Raw genomic sequence first — 21,567 nt, 5'->3', positions numbered from 1 at the left:
TTGAGTTAGAACGTGAGAAGCCATGTAAAACAGATTTCAAATGTGAAATAATTAAAAGCATTTCAAGGTAGAAGCCTGTGGTTTTCTATAGTATACAAGTCTCAAATAAAGGTCTTCAGTTTGAATTCCGTTCTCATGACATTGTAAAGAGAACAACCCAGAAAGAGGCCATTTGGCACAGATGATTTATGTTGGCTCATTTGCCCTATACAAATCTCCTCTTTCATTGTTAACCCATCCCAAAACTTGCTTCATCAAACTCTATCATTGTTATCTCCTATTCCTTTCTCCCTAATGTAATTTTCCATTTTGCCCTTCAGTGCATCTTTGCGTAAAGAAATTTGAAGCTATGTTAATGGACCATCAGGAGAAAGCCATCTCTTCCAGCATTTCTCATTAGAGTTGCCAACTTTGATTGCGTGTCACAAGATCTCAAACCAGACCAACTCAAACAACTTTTAGTAATATTCAATGCTTCTATAAATATTAAATTAAAAATGATCTAAGAAAATAAAGAAAAATACTTTTCAGTACCTTTACTCTTTTTTTCTTATTAGCGATAGCATGGTTTTGTGCAGGAGAGGTCTTGCCTCACTAACTTGATCAAGTTTTTTGAGGAAGTGACAAAGATGGTTGATGCTGTCTACATGGACTTTGGTAAAGCTTTTGACAAGGTCCCTCATGGTAGACTGGTACAAAAAGTGAAGTCACATGGTATTGGGGTGACCTGGCAAGATGGATACAGAACTGGCTTAGTCACAGGAGGCAGAGGGTTGTGGTGGAAGGATGCTTTTCGGTATGGAGGGCTGTGACTAGTGGTGTTCCACAGGGAACATTGCTGGGACCATTGCTGATCATGGTCTGCATAAATAATTTGGAGGAAAATTTGGCTGGTCTAATTAGTAAGCTTGCGGACAACACAAAGATTAGTGGAGTTGCAGATTGTGAGGAGGATTGTCAGAGCATACAGCAGGATATAGACTGGTTGGAGTCATGGGCAGAAAAATAGCAGGTGGAGTTTAATCGGGACAAATATGAGGTGATACATTTTGGAAAGTCAAGTACAGGTGAAAATTATACAGTGAATAGCAGAACCCTTAGGAATATTCATATGCAGAGAGATCTGGGTGTGCAGGTCTACAGATCACTGAAGGCAGCAGTGCAGGTAGATAAGGTAGTAAAAAAGGCCTTTGGAATACTTGCCTCCATTGGAAGGGGCATTGAGTAGAAACATAGACAAGTTATGCTGCAACCTTACAGAACCTTAGTTAGGCCACACTTGGAATATCGCGTACAACTCTGGTCACCACAATACCAGAAGGATATGGATGCTTTGGACAGGGTACAGAAAAGGTTTACCAGGATGTTGTTTGGTATGGGGTATTTTAGCTATGACAAAAGGTTGGATAGACTGGGTTTGTTTTCACTGGAATGCAGAAGGTTGAGGGGCGACCTGATAGACATTATACTTTGAGTAGCATGGATAGAGTGGAAAGTATGAGGCTTTTTCCCAGTGTGGAGGGGTCATTTACGAGGGGACACAGGTTGAAGGTGTGGAGTGGGGAGGATGTTTAAAAGAGAGTGCAAGGCATATTTTTCATGCAAAGTGTAGTGAGTGCCCGGAACACGCTGCCAGAGATGGTGGTGGAAGCAGACACAATAGCAACATTCCAGAAACACCTGGACAATACATGAATAAGAAGGGAATAGAGGGATATGGATCTTGCAGGTGAAGACAGTTTTAGTACGGAAGGGCAAAATGTGTAAGCACAGACTTGGAGGATCAAAGGGCCTGTTCCTCTGCTGTATTGTTCTTTGTTTTTTCTTCTCTTTGTGTTTCCCACAGTAGTGTTCAAACCAGTCATCTTAAATTCTGGTAGGTTCCAGGACAATCCTGGAGGATTGGCAGGCTAACTCTCATGTGCCTGACTCAGTGAAGGGTTACACTGTCCAATGGTTATAGCTAAAGGACAATGCAGTGTAATTCTCAAGGGAGGAATCTAAAATAGGTTATGTAAGTTAAATGAATAACTCAACAAGTGAAATTAAGCAACAAAGAACTAAAGTGTATTTATTTCAATGCAGGAGGTCTTAAAGATAAGGCTGATGAATTCAAGGCATGAATAAAAACAAGGGATTGGGACGCCATAACTATTACAGAAACTTGGCTGAGAGATGGACAGGACTGGCAGCTCTGTGTTCCGGGTTGTAAATGCTATAGGAAAGGAGGCAAGACAGGAATGGGAGTGGCATTTTTGATTAAAGAATACATTATTGCTGTAACTAAAGAAGATATTTCTGAAAAATCATCCAGTGAAAATTTATGGATTGAAATTAGAAAAAAGAAAGGAAATATCACATTGGTGAGATTTTACGATAGACACCCCAATAGTCAGAGGGAAATTGAGAAACAAATATGTAGGGAGATCTCAGATATATGTAAGCATAATAAGGTTGTAATATGGGTATTTTAATTTTCCAAGCTTTGACTGGGACTACCACAGTGTTAAAGGTTTGGATGGTGAAGAATTTATCAAATGCGTTCAAGAAAATTTTCCTTATTAATATGTAAATATTCCTAATAGAGAAGGAGCAAAACTAGACCTCCTTTTGGGCAATAAGGCAGGGCAGGTGACTGAAGTAAGTGTGGGAACATTTGGGTCTAGTGATCATAATTCTATTAGTTTCAAAATGGTTTTGGAAAAGGATAAGCCTTCCATAAAAGTTTCATTGCAGTAAGGCAAATTTTAATCTTTTGAGACGAGAACTTTCAAAAGTTGATTGGAGTAGACTGTTAACAAGTAAAGGATTGTCTGACAAGTGGAAGGCTTTCATGAGTGCGTTGACAAGAGTTCAGAGGCATTATATTCCTGTTAGAGTGAAGAATAGGCTGGTAAAATTAAGGAACAATGGTTGAATAAAGATATTGAGGCTCTCATCTTATTTTGGATATAGACAACTTGGTTCAATTGAATCTCTTAATCAATATAAAGAGTATAGGGGCATTCATAAGAGAGAAATCAGGACGACAAAGAGGATATGAGATAGCGTTGGCAGATAAGGTGAAGGATAATCCAAAAATATTCTACGAACATAGTCAGAGCAAGAGGGTAACTGGAGAGAGGGTAGGGCCCCTTAAAGATCAAAGAGGTTGTCTTTGTGTTGAACCCCAGAAGATGGGAGAGATACTAAATGAATATTTCACATCAGTTTTTACTGTGGAGAAAGAAGTGGAGGCCAGAGAATGCAGAGAAATAAATTTTGATATTTTAAAAACAATTCACATTACAGAAGAGGAGTTTCAGGAGATCTTAGAGAATATAAAGGTGGATAAATCTCTGGGACCTGATCTAATGTATCCCAGAAAGTTGTGGGATGTAAGGGACGAAATTGCAAGACCACTTGCATAAATATTTGCGTCATCCATAACTACGAGTGAGGTGCCTGATGACTAGAGGGTGGCTAAAGTTGTACCTTTGTTTAAGAAAGGTTAAGAAACCGGGGAACTATAGACCTGTGAGTCTGACTTCAGTTGTGGGTAAATTGTCGGAGGTGCTTTTAAAAGATAGGTTTTATGGACATTTAGAGAGGCAAAAATTGATTATGGATAGTCAGCATGGTTTTGTGTGAGGAAAATTGTGTCTCATAAACTTGGTTGATTTTTTTGAGAAAGTTATCAAAAGGATTGATGTGGGCAAAGCAGTAGATGTTGTTTACTAGGATGTTAGTAAAGTCTTCATCAAATTTATGCATGGTAGGCTAATTAGTTAGGTTAGGTCACGTGGGATTCAGGATGAGCTTGCTAACTGGATACATAATTGGCTTAATGGCAGGAAAAAGAGAGTAATGGTGGAGGTTTGCTTTTCGGACTGGAGGCCTGTCACCAGCAGTGTTCCGTAGGGATTGATTCTGGGCTCTCTTATTTTTGCAATTTGGATGAGAATATAGAAGGCATGGTTAGTAAGTTTGCAGACAGCACCAAAATTGGTGGCATAGTTGACAGTGAAGAGGATTTTCTAAGATTACAAAAGGATCTTGATCAAATGGGTCAATGGGCTGAAAAATGGCAAATGGAGTTCAATCTGGATAGGAGTGGCATTGCTGCCTCACAGCACCAACGACCTAGGTTCGATTCCACCCTCAGGCAACTGTCTGTGTGAAGTTCGCACATTCTCCCCGTGTCTGCGTGGGTTTCCTCTGGGTGCTCCGGTTTCCTCCCACAGTCCAAAGATGTGCAGGCTAGGTGGATTGGCCATGCTAAATTGCCCATAGTGTTCAGGGACGTGTAGATTAGGTGGGTTATAGGAGGATGAGTCTGGGTGGGATGCTCTGAGAGTCGGTGTGGACTTGGTTGGGCTGAAGGCTCTGTTTGCACACTGTAGGGATTCTATGGTCTATGAAATGCAAGGTATTGCATTTTGGTACAACAAACAAGGGTAGGGCTGATTTGATTTGATTTATTGTCACATGTACCTAAATATAGTGAAAAGCTTTGTTGCGAGCAGTATAGGCAGATCATAGTAAGCAAGGAACTACAGATCATAGAGTGTAAAAAAAAAACTTGGGCAGAGTGAGGCATAGAGGTTACACTTCATAGGACGTGAGCGAGGCAAGATCAACATTAATAAGATCAACATTATTTGAAGTTAGAAAGTCCATTCATCAGTCTAATAGCGGCAGGGAAGAAGCTGTTCTTGAACCTGCTGGTGCATGTGTTCAAGCTTCTATATCTTCTGCCTGACGGAAGAGGTTTTAGGTTACCAGTGTGCGATGGGTTTTTGATGATGTTGGCAGCCTTTCCATGGCAATGAGAGTTGTAAAAGGAGTTCAGGGATGGAGGATTGGCTTCCATTTTGGTCTGGGCTGTGTACACATCCTTCTGTAGTTTTTCACAGTCCAAGGCAGAACAGTTGCCATACCTTTCTATGGTGCATCTGTAAAAGTTGGTGAGGGTCCTTATGGATATGCCAAATTTCCTAAGCTGCCTGAGGAAGAAGAGGTGTTGTACCTTCATGACCATTGCTTCTATGTGGGAAATCCATGACAGTTTGTGGGTTATCGTTATTCCTAGGAACTTGATGCTGTTGACTTTCTCAACATCCACAACGTTGAAGTAGATGGGGGAGTGTTCTCCTTTCTTTCTGAAGTCCATGATCAGTTCTTTTGTTTTGCCAACATTGAGAGAGAGGTTGTTATCATTGCACCACATCACCAAGCCCTCTGTCTCCTTTCTGTATTCTGACTCTTCGTCGTTTGATATCCGTCCTACCACAGTGGTGTCATCAGCAAACTTGTAGATGGCATTTGTTCGGAATTTGACTACACAGTTGTGGGTTTACAGGGAATACAGTAGGGGACTAAGAACGAATCCTTGGCGGGGGGCAGCTCCAGTGTTTCAAGAATCATAGAATCCCTACAGTGTGGAAACAGGCCTTTCAGCCCAACAAGTTTGAGTGTTATCGTGGAGGAGGTGCAGTTATCTATCTTCACTAATTGCTCCCTGTGGGTCAGGAAACTAAGGATCCAGTTGCAGAGGGCAGAGCCAAGACCAAGGTCTCGGACTTTTGAGATCAGTCTGGAGGGTGTAATGGTGTTGAAGGTGGATCTGGAGTTGATGAGCAGGAGTCTGACTTGTTGTCCAGATGCTCCAGGGATGAGTGCAGGGCTAGGAAAATGGCATCCACTGTGGACCTGTTACATCAGTAGGCAAATTGCAGGGGATCGAGGCAGGCTGGAAGGCTAGAGTTGATGTGGGCCATGACCAGCCTCTCAAAGCACTTCATGATGATGGAGGTCAGAGCCACTGAATGGTAGTCATTAAGACATGTTGCATATGCTTTCTTATGTACAGGGATGATGGTGGTCTTCTTGAAGCAGGTGGAGACCGGCTTGTAGGAGAGTGAAGTTGAAGATGTCAGTGAATACCTCCGCCAGCTGGTCCACACAGGATCTAAGTGCACGGCCAGAGACTCTGTTTGGGGCAATTAATGGTAGGGTCTTGGGTAGTGTTGTAGAACAGAGGAACTTAGGAGTTCAAGCACGTAATTCTTTGAAGTTTGTGCCACATATAGGCAGGGTTGTTAAAAATGTGTTTAGCATGCTTGCCTTCATTACTCAATCCTTTGAGTATAGGAGTTGGGAAGACGTGTTGAGGTTGTGCAAACATTGGCAAGTCATTTTCTGGAGTACTATGTCCAGTTCTGGTGGCCCAGTTATAGCAAGGACATTATTAAGCTGGAGAGAGTTCAGAAGAGAGTTACCAGGATGTTGCCAGGTGTGGAGGGTTTGAGTTGTAAAGGAACGCTAGATAGGCTGGGACTTTTCTCATTGGAGCGTAGGAGGTTGAGAGGCAACCTTGTAGAAGTTTATAAAATAATGAGGGGTATAGATAGAATTAATGGTATTTGTATTTTCCCTAGGATGGGGGATTTCAAGACTAGGGGAAACATTTTTAAGATGAGAGGAGAAAGATTTTAAAAAGTAATGAAGCACAAATTTTTTTACGCAGAGAATTGTTCAAGTGTGGAATGAACATCCTGAGGAAGTGTGTGTGTGGTTACAATTGCAATGTTTAAAAGACATTTAGATAAGTACATGAATCAGAAAGATTTGGAGGGATATGGGCCAGGAGCAGGCAGGTGGGACTAATTTAGTTTGGGATTATGTTCAGCATGGGCTGGTGGGACCAAAGGGTCTGTTTCCGTATTCTATGACTCGATGACGCTAAAATGCAACTGACCTAATGCCTTTACAAGCTATAATGTAAATTGTGCTATATTTTTAGCGATATTATTCAAGGTTGTAAATATTTAAGACCCTATCATGTAAGTAATATATTGCAAAATTATTTGTCTAGAAGTTTTCTTTTCACATTACCCTGGAAGAATGAAATGCTGCAGCCTGTTTCACTTTACACAATTGGAAATAAAACTTCATTGAGCACCTTTAACAGAAAATTGCTGATGTGGTTTTCTTTCCACCTTGAATTTTGATGTTAATGTTACAAATGATCAAAAGAAACAGGTTGACCTTATCAAAAATATTCGAGCTGAAAGAATCAGTTGTTGGATGAGCATTGTAATGGATGACTTTAAGAACATGCTTTCCTCAGGGATATTGACTGATACAGGCAAGTAAATATTCTACAGTCAATGTTTGTAGCTTAACAGAGGTGTTAAATGTGCAGCTTTTTGAATTGTAATTTTACTTTGAGCAACAGATCTTTAGTTGTAAGATAACATGGTGTAGAGCTGGATGAACACAGCAGGCCAAGCAGCATCAGAGGAGGAGGAAAGCTGACGTTTCGGGTCGAAACCCTTCTTCAGAAAAAAATGGATCTTTAGTTGTGACTGTTTTCAAAATCCTGTGGTGAGAAAACGGTCTATAAAATGATTGAAAAGTCTTGGAATCTTACAATTACAATTATTGCAGGAAAGGCCCAAATATGCTCACCTTATTTCTTTCTAGACTCCATTTTAGCACTCACCCTTTATCACCCTAATTCCCACAACAGATGTAAAAAAAAACAAACTTGTAACCTGCCATGCCAGTTATACTCTCTTCCATCGGGCGTTGAATACATGTACAAATTTCTAGAATTTCAAAAACAGCTTTCTTTCCTGTTGTTAGCAGGCATTTGAACGGATCCCTCAAATGCTAATTCTATTCTCTCTCTCTCTCTCTGCACCTTCTCTGTGGCTATAAAACTGTATTCCCCACTCTGTTCTGCCACCCTGATGCACTTTGTATAGTATGATCTGCCTGTATAGCACACAAAACAACACTTTTCACTATCTCGGTACACATGACAACAATAAATCAATCAATTCAGGGAAACCCTGCTAAAAGTTCCATTCCAGCCTTTCAAGTGACCTGGAAAGCCCCAGATAGTCCAAGTTGATTCTTACTTTGGTAATAACTTCTTGTTGTAATATATTCCGTTAAAAGATACTGTACATTGTTCAGTCTTAATACTGCTTTGAGGTAGAGCTAACAGTTCCACTTGCAGGATCTGTTCAGATGCTGATTTACTGAAGAGAAAGGTAAAATCTTCACACATTGAGCTTCACTTTCTGCCCACTTTCATAAAATCACACAGTACAGAAGAGGTCTTTCGGCCCATTAAATCTGTAGTGCCAACAATATACTACTACGTACACTGGTGCACTGTCCCACACTTGGCCCACAGTCTTCATTGTTATGACACTACACGTGCTCATCCGAGTATTTTCTAAAGATTATGAGGTTTCCCACCTCAGCTACCCACCCAGGCAGTGCACACCAGACCCTCACCACCCTCTGGGTTAAATAGGTTTTGCTCAAATCCCTTTAATCCACCTACCTTTCACTTTAAAATTATGCCCCCTTGTTATTGACTTCAACTAAGGGGAACAGCTGCTTTCTATTCACTCTGTCCATACCCTTCACATTTGTTTACACATCTGCCAGAAGAAGAAAACAACCTGAGCTTATCTAATCTCTCTTTGTAGCTGAAAAGCTCCATCCCAGACTACATCTTAGCAACTGTCTTTTGCACTCCCTCTGTTGCAGTCTCATCCTTCCTCTAGTGTGGTGACCATAACAACGTACAGGACTGTAGCTATAGCCTAACCAAAGTTCTTTACAGCTCCAACATGACCTCCCTGGTCTTATAATCTATGCCACAATTGATAAAGCCAAGCATTCCATATGCCTTCTTAACATCCTATTAACCTGTCATGCCACCTTCAGGGATTTGTGGACAAGCAGCCCAAAATCCCTCTGTTCCTCTGAGCTTCCATCCATTGAGTATTCCCTTGTCTTATTCCTTCTTTCAAAGTGCGTCACCTCACACTTATGAAATTCCATCTGCCACTAATCTGCCCATCTGAATAATGCATTTATATTCTCCTGTAACCTAACACCTTCCTCCTCTGTGTCATCCACACACTTACTTATCCTACAAATAGAAGGTCACTTGCTGTCTGCAGCCCCAAACCCAAAAGCAGTCTATCATTTTACTTACCATCCATGTCCATGAACATTTTTCAGGCTTGAATCAAATCCACTTATCTACATTTCCAGCAAATTTGAAGGTAAACTTTCTTTTTCATCTGAAGAGGAAACAGATTCCTCCTAAGAATTTGCCAATAACTCGAGTACTGCTTAAAATTAGTCAAATTAGATGTTGATGGGTTTCTATAATGATGGGGACTGTTCACTGATATTTTCAGTGTTGTCTGTTGGTTCCTCATTGTACCTCATTAAGGTGGTTAATACAATTGAAGCTGATAAAATAGGAAGATCAATGTCAGTTTGGTTAAAAAATTGGCATAAAGACAGAAAACAGTTGTGGTTAATGTCTATTTTCATACAAGAGGATGCTAAGCAGCAGTATTCCCACTTCTTTAATTTTTTTATGCATGCTATACATAAACTTGGATATTACAATGTAAAGTTCTGGAATCTGACACTCAAAGCTATGACAAGCAGTGAGGTTGAAACTAATTTACTGCAATATGACAAATATAGGCTAGCATAATAAAGGTAAATGTAAAGTCACCATTGTCTTACCAGACCATACGGCTGCTCTCTCATTAGGGAGGGACGACTGTAGGTGATGAGCGTCATCATGCCTCAGGTGAAGGGAGAGGATGAGAAGGAGAATTCTTCATGGTAACCTTAGCCAGTTCAAGAATTGAACCACACTGTGGGCATCATTCTAGATGCAAAGTATAAGGGATCTCGGCCCTCATATTAGAGGTACAGAGTATAAAAGCAGAGTAGGTTCGTTGAACATTAATAAAAGCTTTGGTTAGATCACAATTAGAATACTGTGTCCAGATCTCGTCAGCCCATTTTTGGAAGGATGTGGGGTTCTTGAGAGATGTGATCTAACAGAATGATCCCAAAGATGAAAGACTATAAGATTAGGGTGTGGAAACTGGGGTTCTCCTCGGAATGAAGGAAATTGAGGGGAGATTTTATACTGTTCCCATTAGTTGATTGTGCAGAAACAATGCAACACAGGTATAAGGGTTTGGCAAGAGATATGGGGAGGGGGCTGTGGAGGGAAGAACAGATTTATGCAAATGGTACTGATCTGGAACTTATTGCCTAGAAATGGTATGGAAGCCAATCAATTATTTCAAAAGTAAATTGGATGGCCACTTATAAACTGGAAGAGTCATAGGGATATCTGCTTCTCTATTGCCAGCTGACTGTTTGAGGGTCTAAATACATTCCTAGCAATGTGACTGCCCAAAACACACCCTTATTTACACACAGCCATTTATACAGAGATCAGCCGCTCCAAGTCAGGGAATTGAACCCTAGTCTCCTAAATGGCAGGAAGGGACACAAATCATTATACTGATGCAGAGCTTCTCATACACGCTCTTTATTGAAAGTTTAAAAATTGGAAACTCCTTTTAAATGTGATGTATACATTTTCTGCTGCATTTCATTTACTAAAACAAACTCAGTTCGGAGCTCCCAGATGGCATAAATACTGTGCTTTTAGACTTTGATGCTGGGAGTTAATAAACTGTCACTAACCAAATAAGCTGCAGCTGCAACAAAATGTTGCAGGACTTGAAAATCACAGTACTTTTAAAAAATTTATCTTTTTCCTTTCTGTGCCAGTAGAATGTGTATTTTGGCAAAATTTAAACTGAAATTGGTCCAAATGGCTATCCTTTATTTACGGTGATTGCCTTGATGTGATAAAATTGTTAGTTTCTTTCTCCCCTCTCTTCGCTGTCTTTTCTCTCGCTTCTCTCTTTTTCTCCTCTCTTTATGCTGTCTCTCTTGAGCACACTGTCTTTTTGCACATTCTCTCTTCGCTCATCTTTCTTTTTTCTCTTGTGATTGCTCCCTATCGCCACTACACCCTTTTGCCACCCACGGTCCCTTTTCCCCTTCTCTCCCCCTCTCCCGCTCCCTTTTCCTTGTACCTCACTTCCTTGATTTCCTCTTCCTGTCTTTTTGATCTTTCGTATCATCCATCCACACCAACCCCCCACCACCACTAATACCATTTGAGGGACAAAAAGAGAAGAGAAAAAAAACAAATTAAGAAAAAGACCTGAGTCCATTTCCTCAAATATCAAATCAAAGAGTGGCTATCACCTTAAGACAACAGCATGTTGTCAGGGTTAAAAATCAATAAGACCGAAAGTCAATTAACCCACCCCATGTCTGGGTTTGTGATCTTTGCACATAAACAAAGTTGCTGGAAAAGCTCAGCAGGTCTGGCAGCATCAGTGAAGGAAAAAACAGGGTTAATGTTTCGGGTCCAGTGACTCTTCCTTAGAACATTGTGATCTTTGCAATTTGGTTTATCCTGCCTATAATCTTATTTTAACCCTCGGCTCCTGAGTCAAACCATTTAAAAAGGACATGAGGGGCAACATTTTTACACAGAGAGTGGTTTGTGTATGGAGTGAACTGCCGCGGGAATTGGTGGATGTAGATGCAGTTACAACATTTAAAAGACATTTGGATAAGTACATGAATAGGAAAGGCTTGGATGGATATGGTTCAACACAGGCAAACGGGACAAGTTTAGTTTGGGAACATGGTTGGCGTGGACTAGTTGGACTGAAGGGTCTGTTTCCATGCTGTATATAAGCAAAATCTTCCTCAACTTTATCCCTCCACACTCTACTTAGTTTAATTACTTACTTACCAAACCCCAAAAAAGTGAAAGACTTTTGTATCCAGATAAATTGGTTAATTGGCACTACAGTCCTCATTCTCAGCCATGCAAGCTGTAAGAACCCCTAATCTTTCTGGACAGTAACCAGGACTGAAACTCTTCCTTTCCCTTTAACTGCTGTTCCAGACAAATAACCAAATCAGATGAACTAACCCTAAGGGGTTTGACTGCCTTCTGGAGCAAAGTATCCAGATAACTCCCCTCCCCTGCAGATGCGTTTGCCATGGATTGGATCAACTAGAAAGCAGGTTTTACTATGCCTGGTTTTCACTGAGTCAGGATTAATCAATGACCTCAGTGAAAGCAACCTTGGGTACCATAATATGATTGAATTTTATGTACAGTTTAAGGGAGAGAAGTGTGGGTCTAAGGCTAGTATTTTCAATTTAAACAAACACAATTATGAGAGCATGGAAGCAGAACAAGTGAGAGTGAACTGGCAATTTAGGCTAAGGTTTAGGTCAATAAGGATGCAGTAGCAAACATTTAAGATGTTCCAGAAAGTGCAGAATAGATGCACTTCAGCAAATAAGAAAAATTCTGAGATGGACCCACAATCGGCAGTTAACTGAAAAAGTCAAAGATAGTATGAAACTCAAAAAAAAAGACATATAACTAAGCATAAGCAGGTGGCAGGTCAGAAGATTAGACAAACAATATAGAAAAAAGCAAAGAATGGCTAAAAAGGTTAGAATATGAAAGAAAATTAACCAAAAATATAAATATAGATAGAAGAAGCCTCCTTAGATATTTTTTAAAAAGGTGTTAATAAAGCAGGTAAAAAAGAGTTCTGAAGAAGGGTCACTGGACCTGAAAAGTTAAATCTGGTTTCTGTCCACAGATGCTGCCAGACCTGCTGGGTTTCTCTAGCAATTTCTGTTTTTGTAACAATCTAAGTATTAGCTCTATAGAAAATGACTCTGGAGAATTAGTAAGGGAGGATAAGGAGATGGGAGATGAATTGAACAGGTATTTTGCATCAGTGTTCACCACAGATATAAAGTAGCATCCCAGAAATAGCTGTAAATGAAAAATTGATAGGGAGAGCAGGACTTCAGCATATTAGAGTTACCAGTAAGTTAACTAGTCCCCAGGTCCTAATGATTTCCTCCTAGGGTCTTTTTAAAAAATTAACAACTGAGATAGTATGCATTGGTTTTAATTTTCCATAACTCATTAGATTGTGCAAAGGTTTCTTTAGTTTGGAAAACAGCTAATATAACTGTAGAAGGGTTACCAGACCCAAAATGTTAGCTCTGTTTTCTCTCCACAGATGCTGCCAAACCAGCTGAGATTTTTGAGCAATTTCTGATTTCTAGCATCCACAGTTCTTAGTTTATATTAACTAATATAACTCATTTATTCAAAAAGGGAGGCAGCTAGCAGGCAACTACAGGCCAGTTGGCTTAACATCAGTCATAGGGAAAATGTTAGAAGTTATTAAAGACATCATAACAGGGTAGTTGGATAAGCTCAAGGTAATCAAGCAGAGCCAACTGGTTTTGTCAAGGGAAATCATATTTAACTAATTTACTGAAGTTCTTTGAAGCAGTAATTTGGGTTGTGGCTAAAGGGGCACTAATGAATGTGTTATATGTAGATTTCCAGAAGGTATTTGATAAGTTGCCACATCAAAGGCTATTGCAGGAAATAAATGTGAATGGTGTTGGGGGTAGTGTATTAACATGCATAGAAAATTGGCTGGCTAAACCAGAAGCAGAAAGTAGGAATAAATGGGACTTTTTCAGGCTGACAGAATGTCATGAGTGGTATGCCACTCAGTAGGTGCTGGGATCTTAAGTTTTGATCATTTATACAAATGATTTGGATGAAGGGACCAAAGGTAGAGTAGCTAAATTTGATGGCAATGCATAGATAGGTAGGAAAGTGAGTTGTGAAGAGGACATGAGCTTATAAAGGGATATAGATAGATTAGTGGATGGGCAAAGATCTGGCAAATGGAATACAATGAGGGAAACAGTGAAATTGTCCCATTTTGGCAGAAGGAATATAAAACATTTTACATAAATGGTGAGAAGTTGCAGAGCTCTGAGAGGTAGATAGGTCCAGGTGTCCTGGTGCATGAATCACAGAAAGTTAGTATGCAGATACAGCAAGTAATCAGAAAATCTAATAAAATGTTGTGGATGATTGTGAAGCGAATTCAATGAGACAGTGAGGAGGTTATGTTTCAGCTATACAAGACATTGGTGAGACCACCTTTAAACTACCGTGTTTTTTAGTGCTGGCTATTTAAGGAAGAATATTAATGTATTTGAAGCAGTTCAGAAGATTTTCTATACTAATGCCTAGAATGAGAAGATTTCTTTATGAAGGAAGACTGTGTAGGTAGATCTGTATTGTCTGGAGTTTAGAAGAGTCGGAGGTGACTTAATTGAAACACAAGATTCTGAGGGGACTCACCAAATGGATGTCAAAAGTAGGCTTCCTCTTGTGGGAGCATCTAGAACTTGGGGTCATAGTTTAAAAATATGGAGTTGCCTATTTAAGATAGCGATGAGGAAACACGTTTTCTCTCAGAGGGTTGAATCTTTGGAATTCCCTTCCTCAAAAGGCAATAGATATAGACTGTCTAAATATTTTTAAGGCATAGGCAGATAGATTCTTGATTACCAAGGGGCTGAAAGTTTATTGGGGGTATGCAGGAATGTAAAGTTGAGGTCCAAATGAGATTAGCCATGGCAGAGAAGGCTGAAAGGACTGAATGACTTACTCTTTTTACTTGTTTGTATGATCATATGATTGCTACAGCCTTGACATCACCCAAGTGGCATTTTTTTTTAATTAACTGCATTTATTTCAATTAATTAATAGTTCCCTTCCTTATGCTATCCCAGCTTCATACACTGTGAACTTGAATAGCACTGAGTAACACTTATGTTTATAAAAATTATTCAATCAACTTGCTACAACATGTGTCCAGGTCAAGTGGGTCTTGAACTCTGACCTGCTGACCCAGAGGTAAGGACACTACTGCTGCACCCCATCCACCTTTCTATTAATAATCTTTCAAAAACGATGAGTCAGCTCCACTAAAGCAGAGAAAATAACATAAATTCATTAAAAACCAAAAGAACTGCAGATGCTGTAAATCAGGACCAAAAGGTTGCTGGAAAAGCTCAGCAGGTCTGGCAGGATCTGTGAAGAAGAAAACAGAGAAAAAACAAATTCATTACTCTATTAATTAGTTACACTTGGCCTCCAAGAGTTTGTGTATTCCTGTTTAAGTTTGAAAGAAATTTAACACATTTCCTTTAAGGATTAAATTACCTCTTTTGAAAAGTGATTCTTAGTTATTTGCTAAATTTATTTAAAAAGAAGTTGATTTTAACCCCTAAGATCCTCTCACTCACCCAAAACATTGCTTTACATTCTGAGCAGACCTATACACAAATAAGTCTGAATACAAAATTCTCATGTATTGCACAGAGAAAAGAGAGGATATATTCCAAGATAACTCAGATTAAATCATAAAATTCAAGCAAACTAAACTTGTAGTGATTATAACATGGTCAACCATGTGAACCTCATAAAATATGATTTCGCCGATTGGGGCTGTTAATCTGGTCCAATTAGGAAGCCCTGGCTGACAGATAAAAGATGTCGGACATCCTGTACTCTGAGATCTGTCTCTGAGGGAGCTGGATCTGTGTCAAGGACTTTCCACATGTAAATAAAAGGTGACTTGGTGACAGGATACCGGCCTCTGTAGTGTTTTCAGTGGTGACAAGACTAAAATGTGCTCCAGAAGAAATTTTCTCGCAATAATTGTCTTTGAGTTGGAGTAAGCATTTCTGGCATCATGCCGTTATTCAGGAAGTTTGACTCGTTCAATTCTGCCATTAAAGACTGGGTCCGGTATGTGGAAATAATGCATTATTTTTTCTGGGCAAATGACATCAGGGCAGATGAAAAGCAGCAAGTAATTCTCCTGACAACTTGTGAAGCCACAGCTTTTTCTGTTATTAGGAGCCTAACTTTCCCTGAGGCACCAGATACTAAAACCTTCCAAGAGTTGACAGATTTAGTTAATGAGATGCTGAGGCACCGTTTGCTATGTGGGATTAATGATGTGACCGTGCAAAAGTGCCTAATAGCTGAAGCCCAACTGGACTTCAAACAGGCACTGCAACTGGCTTTATCATAGGAAAATGCAGCAAGTGGAGCATATGAGTTGCAGGGTTTTCCGATGGAAGTGGACGCCCTCACCAGGCCAACTGAGCTTAAGGAATAGACTTGAATGAAGGCAATTGCATAGTCTCACTCAGGACATATCCTAAACAGAGGGACTTGAGGTCAGCCCACAGCAAATCCCCAAATCAAAGCCAAGCTTTGGCCAAACAGTTAAAAGTTTCTTCAGGATCCAGGCCGGAAAGCCATTCAGTTGCTGCTGTTATGTGCACTCAAGGCACCAAAGGTGTCCCACTGGACCTAAATTGAGTAAGAGAACTCATAGCCCAGTATCTAGGAGAATGTACACTCTAGAAAGTCCACCTACTTCTGGTTTGGAACAGTCAAGTTGCTTAGCAACATCCAAATCAGAATTCATCAAAATAAACATCTGATTAAATGGTCACCCAATCTAATGGAAATCGATACCGGCACTGCCGTTTCAGTGATTGCAGAACCAGTCTTTCACAAAATTCACTCTGGACTCCAGCCCTTATGTTTGCACAAGTCCTTGCCTAGACTGAGAACATATATTGGGAAACTTTTACAGAATAAGGGTACAACTTCATTTCCAGTCTCTTATGAGAAGCAGCTGGTTCACTTACCGCTGATTATAGTAAAAGGCTCAGTGCTCAAGCTTGATGGGGCAAAATTGATTGAAAAGGATTCATCTATATTGGTTCAACATTTTTCAATTAGAAAATGGCTGCCTGAGTGAAGTCCCAATTAAACACCCAGAAGTTTTTCAGGAATGCCTAGGGACTATCAAAGGAGCCAACGCCACCTTGCTTAGAGCCATTCGGCACAGAAACAGACCCTTTGGTCCAACCAGTCCATGCCAACAGTAATTCTAAACTAAGTTGGTCTCACCTGCCTGCTCTTGTCCCATGTCCCTCCAACAATTGCTTATTCATGTACTTATCCAAATGTCTTTTAAACGTTGTAACTGTACCCTCATCAACTACTTCCTCTGAAGTTCATTTCACACACAAACCCCTTTCTCTGTAAAAAAAGTTGCCCCAATTTCTTTGTTAAATCTTTCTCCTCTCACCTTAAAAATTTGCTCCCTAGTCTTGAAATTCCCCACTCTAGAGAAAAGACATATGAGATAAGACATATCCCTCATGATGTTATAAACCTCTATAAGGTCATCCCTCAACCTCCTACACTCTAGTGGAAAAATGTCCCAGCCTATCCATCCTCTCTTTATAACTCAAACCTTCCATTCCTGGGAACAACCTGGTAATTTTTTTCTGAATGCTCTCCAGTTTAGCAATATGTTTATTATAACATGCGACCAAAACTGGACACAGTATTTCAGAAGAGACCTCACCAACATCGTGTACAACCTCAATATGACATCCCAACTCCTATACTCAAAGGTCTGAGCAATGAAGGCAAGCGTGCTAAATGCTTTCTCAACCACTCTGTCTACATATGACACAAACTTCAAAGAATAATGTACCTGAATCTCTAGGTCTGTCTGTTCTACAACACTACCAAAGGCCCTACTTTTAATTGTATAAGTCCTGCACTTGTTTGTTTCACCAAAATACATGTTGACCACGATTCTGCACTGTCTGCATAGTGCCATTTTACTTATGGGCAAAAGTAGAGGCAGAAATCAGAAGGCTAGACGCAAAGGAATTATCAAACCAGTCCTGTTTGTGGAATGGGTAGCACCAGTCGAACCAATTGTGAAGCCCGGTCAGTTTGCCTTTGTGGGGATTTTAAGCAAATGGTAAACCACTTTTCATAGCTGTATAAATACCCAATCCTTCACAAAGAGGATTTACATGCAAAGCTGGCAGGAGGACTGTCCTTCACGAAACTGGACATGAGCCATATATTTTCAGTTATGGTTAGATGAGGATTCCCATAAGCGTGCTGCAATTAATACCCATAAGGATTTGTACTGTACCAATATATGAGACTGCCTTTTGGGGTATCATCAGCCTGTGCAATTTTTTAGAACAATGAAGAACATTTCTCAAGGTCTACCGCAGGTCACTGTTTATCTCGATGAAATGCTCGTAACAGGGAAGACCAGTGAAGATCACTTAGAGAACTTGGACATAGTCCTTAGATGTTTCTCCCAGGTGGGCTTATGCCTTAGAAGAGAAAAATATGTGTTCCAGGCACCCCAAGTGACCTGCTTGGGCAACAGAGTCAACAAGACTGGGTTACTCCATTAGAAGATGAAGTGAGGGTTATGAAAGGTGCCCTGGCTCCCCCGTCTATACTGGAGCTTAGGTCTTTCCTTGGGCTGGTGAATTATTATGGAAAGTTCATACATAACCTGGCCTCTAATCTGGCACCTTTGCATCAACTCTTAAAAAAGGGTCAGCCTTGGAAATGGTCGTGTAGTCGGAGATAGCTTTCAGGGAAGTGAAGAAACAGTTATCATCCTCAAAGATGTTGGCACACCATGATCCCAAGCAAGATCTAGTATTGACATGCGACACCTCCCTGTATGGCATTGGAGTGGTATTAGCTCATTGGTGGCCCATTGGAAAGGAACATCCGATAGCATATGCATCCAGGACCTTGGCTAATGCAGAGCATAAATATACCCAGATGGAGAAGGAAGGTTTCACAGTCATATTTGAAGTCAGGAAGTTCCACCAATACCTTTACAATTATAATTTTATAATAATAATGGACCAAAACCCCTGCTAGGTCTACTTAAAGAGGACAAGACAGTACCACCCATCTCTTCAGGCAGTATTCAGTGGTGGGCTATAATACTGAGTGCATATAATTACAAGTTAGAACACGATCCAGGAGGCCAAGAAACGAATGTGAATGCATTGAGCTGTCGCCTACTGGCAGAAACACCATCAGTGGTACTCCCACCGGAGGGTCCGTAATGGTTTTAAATTTTCTGGAGACACTTCCAGTCACAGCTGACAATATCAGACTTTGGACACAGAAAGATTTGGTCCTGGCAAACCTGAAACAGCTGGTAGTGAGGGGGGAACCAAAGGACCGTCACAACCAGAACTGAAACTTTTTTGAACTCGGAGAAACCAACTCACAGTAGAGGATGGTATATTACAATGGGGAGCAAGAGTGATTGTTCCGAGCAAATGTTGCAGCTAGATAGTGGCAGAACTCAACCAGGGTCAATCCAGGAGTTTCCTAAATGAAGATGTCGGTGAGAGGTTATGTTTGGTAGCCAGCATTGGATACAAAAAGGCTGCATTTGGTGGGGCAGTGCCCTAAGTGTCAATAAGGACAAAAATTACCACCAACAGCTCTCCAACATTGATGGAATAGACGGGTAAATCCTGGACTCGATTATATATTGACTGTGCAGGTCCTTTCGTGGGCTGAATGTTCTTAAGTCATTGTGGTCACCCACTCAAAGTAGCTGGACGTGCATAAAGTTGATTCACCAAACACTGGGACGATGATAGAAAAACTGTGCACATCTTTGCAATACACGGACTCCCAGAAGTGTTGGTCACAGATAATGGGCCATTCTTAACCAGCAGGGAGTTTGAGTATTTCCTAAAGTCAGATGGCATTCCACATTTAAGACAGCTCCATGCCATCCGAAAGCTCCATACTATCTGGAAGAAAGAGCAGTCCAAACTTTGAAGTCAGACTGAAAGAAACAGCCTATAGATTCACTAGATACCAAACTGTCCAGGTTCCTAAATATAAACTGAAAGAACTGCGAATGCTATAAATCAAGAATGAAAACAGAAACAGAAATTGTTGGAAAAGCTCGAAAGCTGACGTTTCGGGTCTGGACCCCTCTTCAGAAATGGGGGAGGGGAAGGGGATTCTGAAATAAATAGAGAGAAAGGGGGAGGCGGATAGAAGATGGATAAAGGAGAAGATAGGTGGAGAGGAGACAGACAGGTCAAGGAGGCGGGGTTGGATCCAGTAAAGGTGAGTGTAGGTGGGGAGTTAGGGAGGGGATAGGTCAGTCCGGGGAGGACGGACAGGTCAAGGAGGTGGGATGAGGCTAGTAGGTAGGAGATGGGGGTGGGGCTTGAGGTGGGAGGAGTGGATAGATGGGAGTACAGGTTAGGGAGGCTGGTACGAGCTGGGCTGGTTTTGGGATGCGGTGGGGGGAGGGGAGATTTTGAAGCTTGTGAAGTTCACATTGATACCATTGGGCTGCAGGGTTCCCAAGCGAAATACCAGATGCTGTTCCTGCAACCTTTGGGTGGCATCATTGTGGCACTGCAGGAGGCCCAGGATGGACATGTCATCCAAGGAGTGGGAGGGGGAGTTGAAATGGTTCGCGACTGGGAGGTGCAGTCGTTTGGTGCAAACCGAGCGGAGGTGTTCCACAAAGCGGTCCCCAAGCCTCCGCTTGGTTTCCCTGATGTAAAGGAGGCCACAACGGGAACAGCGGATAAAGTATACCACATTAGCAGATGTGCAGGTGAACATCTGCTTGAAATGGAAGGTCTTCTTGGGGCCTGGGATGGGGGTGAGGGGGGAGGTGTAGGGGCAGGGGTAGCACTTCCTGCGGTTGCAGGGAAAAGTGCCGGGTGTGGTGGGGCTGGAGGGGAGTGTGGAGCAGACAAGGGAGTCACGGAGAGAGTGATCCCTCCGGAAAGCAGATAAGGATGAGAAGGGAAAAATGTCTTTGGTAGTGGGGTCGGATTGCAGATGGTGGAAGTGTTGGAGGATGATGCGTTGGATCTGGAGGTTGGTGGGGTGGTATGTGAGCACGAGGGGGATTCTGTTTTGGTTATTATTGCGGGGAGGGGGTGTGAGGGATGAGTTGTGGGAAATGCGAAAGACTGCACATTTGCTAATGTGGTATACTGTATCTGCTGTTCCCGTTGTGGCCCCCTCTACATCGGGGAAACCAAGCGGAGGCTTGGGGACCGCTTTGTGGAACACCTCCGCTCGGCTTGCACCAAACGACTGCACCTCCCAGTCGCGAACCATTTCAACTCCTCCTCCCACGCCTTGGACAACATGTCCATCCTGGGCCTCCTGCAGTGCCACAACGATGCCATCCGAAGGTTGCAGGAACAGCATCTGATATTTCGCTTGGGAACCCTGCAGCCCAATGGTATCAATGTGAACTTCACAAGCTTCAAAATCTCCCCTCCCCTGACCACCTCCCAAAACCAGCCCAGCTTGATCCTGCCTCCCTAACCTGTCCTCCCCACCTATCCACTCCCCCCACCTCAAGCCCCACCCCCATCTCCTACCTACTAGACTCATCCCGCCTCCTTGACCTGTCCATCCTCCCTGGACCGACCTATCCCCTCCCTAACTCCCCACCTACACTCACCTTTACTGGCTCCAACCCTGCCTCCTTGACCTGTCTGTCTCCTCTCCACCTATCTTCTCCTTTATCCATCTTCTATCTGCCTCCCCCTTTCTCCCTATTTATTTCAGAATCCCCTTCCTCTCCCCCATTTCTGAAAAAGGGTCTCGACCCAAAACGTCAGCTTTCCTGCTCCTCTGATGCTGCTTGGCCTGCTGTGTTCATCCAGCTCTACACCTTGTTGTCTCAGATTCTGCAGCATCGGCAGTTCCTACCATCTCTGTTGGAAAAGCTCAGCAGGTTTGGCAGCATCTGTGAAGAAAAATCAGAGTTAATGTTTCAGGTCCGGTGACCCTTCCTCAGAACTGAAGAAGGGAATGAATTTCTTCCGAGATGCTCTGGGCACTCTGAGCTACTGTGTGTTACATCCCAC

At 41.7% G+C, this 21,567-nt stretch overlaps 1 protein-coding gene across 1 annotated transcript in view; it reads left to right on the top strand.

Annotated features, from left to right (window-relative positions):
• LOC109917628 (signal-induced proliferation-associated 1-like protein 2) overlaps positions 1–400 on the top strand; it is a 401,246-nt gene extending 400,846 nt beyond the window's left edge. The window contains exon 19 of the mRNA XM_048597090.1: positions 321–400. Within this exon, the coding sequence (XP_048453047.1) occupies positions 321–400 (80 nt within the window). The remainder of the gene's footprint in view (positions 1–320) is intronic.
• The last annotated feature ends 21,167 nt before the right edge of the window (positions 401–21,567 follow it).

The sequence above is a fragment of the Rhincodon typus genome, chromosome 5 (assembly GCF_021869965.1).
Source record: "Rhincodon typus isolate 14 chromosome 5, sRhiTyp1.1, whole genome shotgun sequence".
Lineage (NCBI taxonomy): Eukaryota > Metazoa > Chordata > Chondrichthyes > Orectolobiformes > Rhincodontidae > Rhincodon > Rhincodon typus.
The sequence above is the reverse complement of the archived record's forward strand: the minus strand, read 5'-3'. Positions and strand labels throughout refer to the sequence as shown.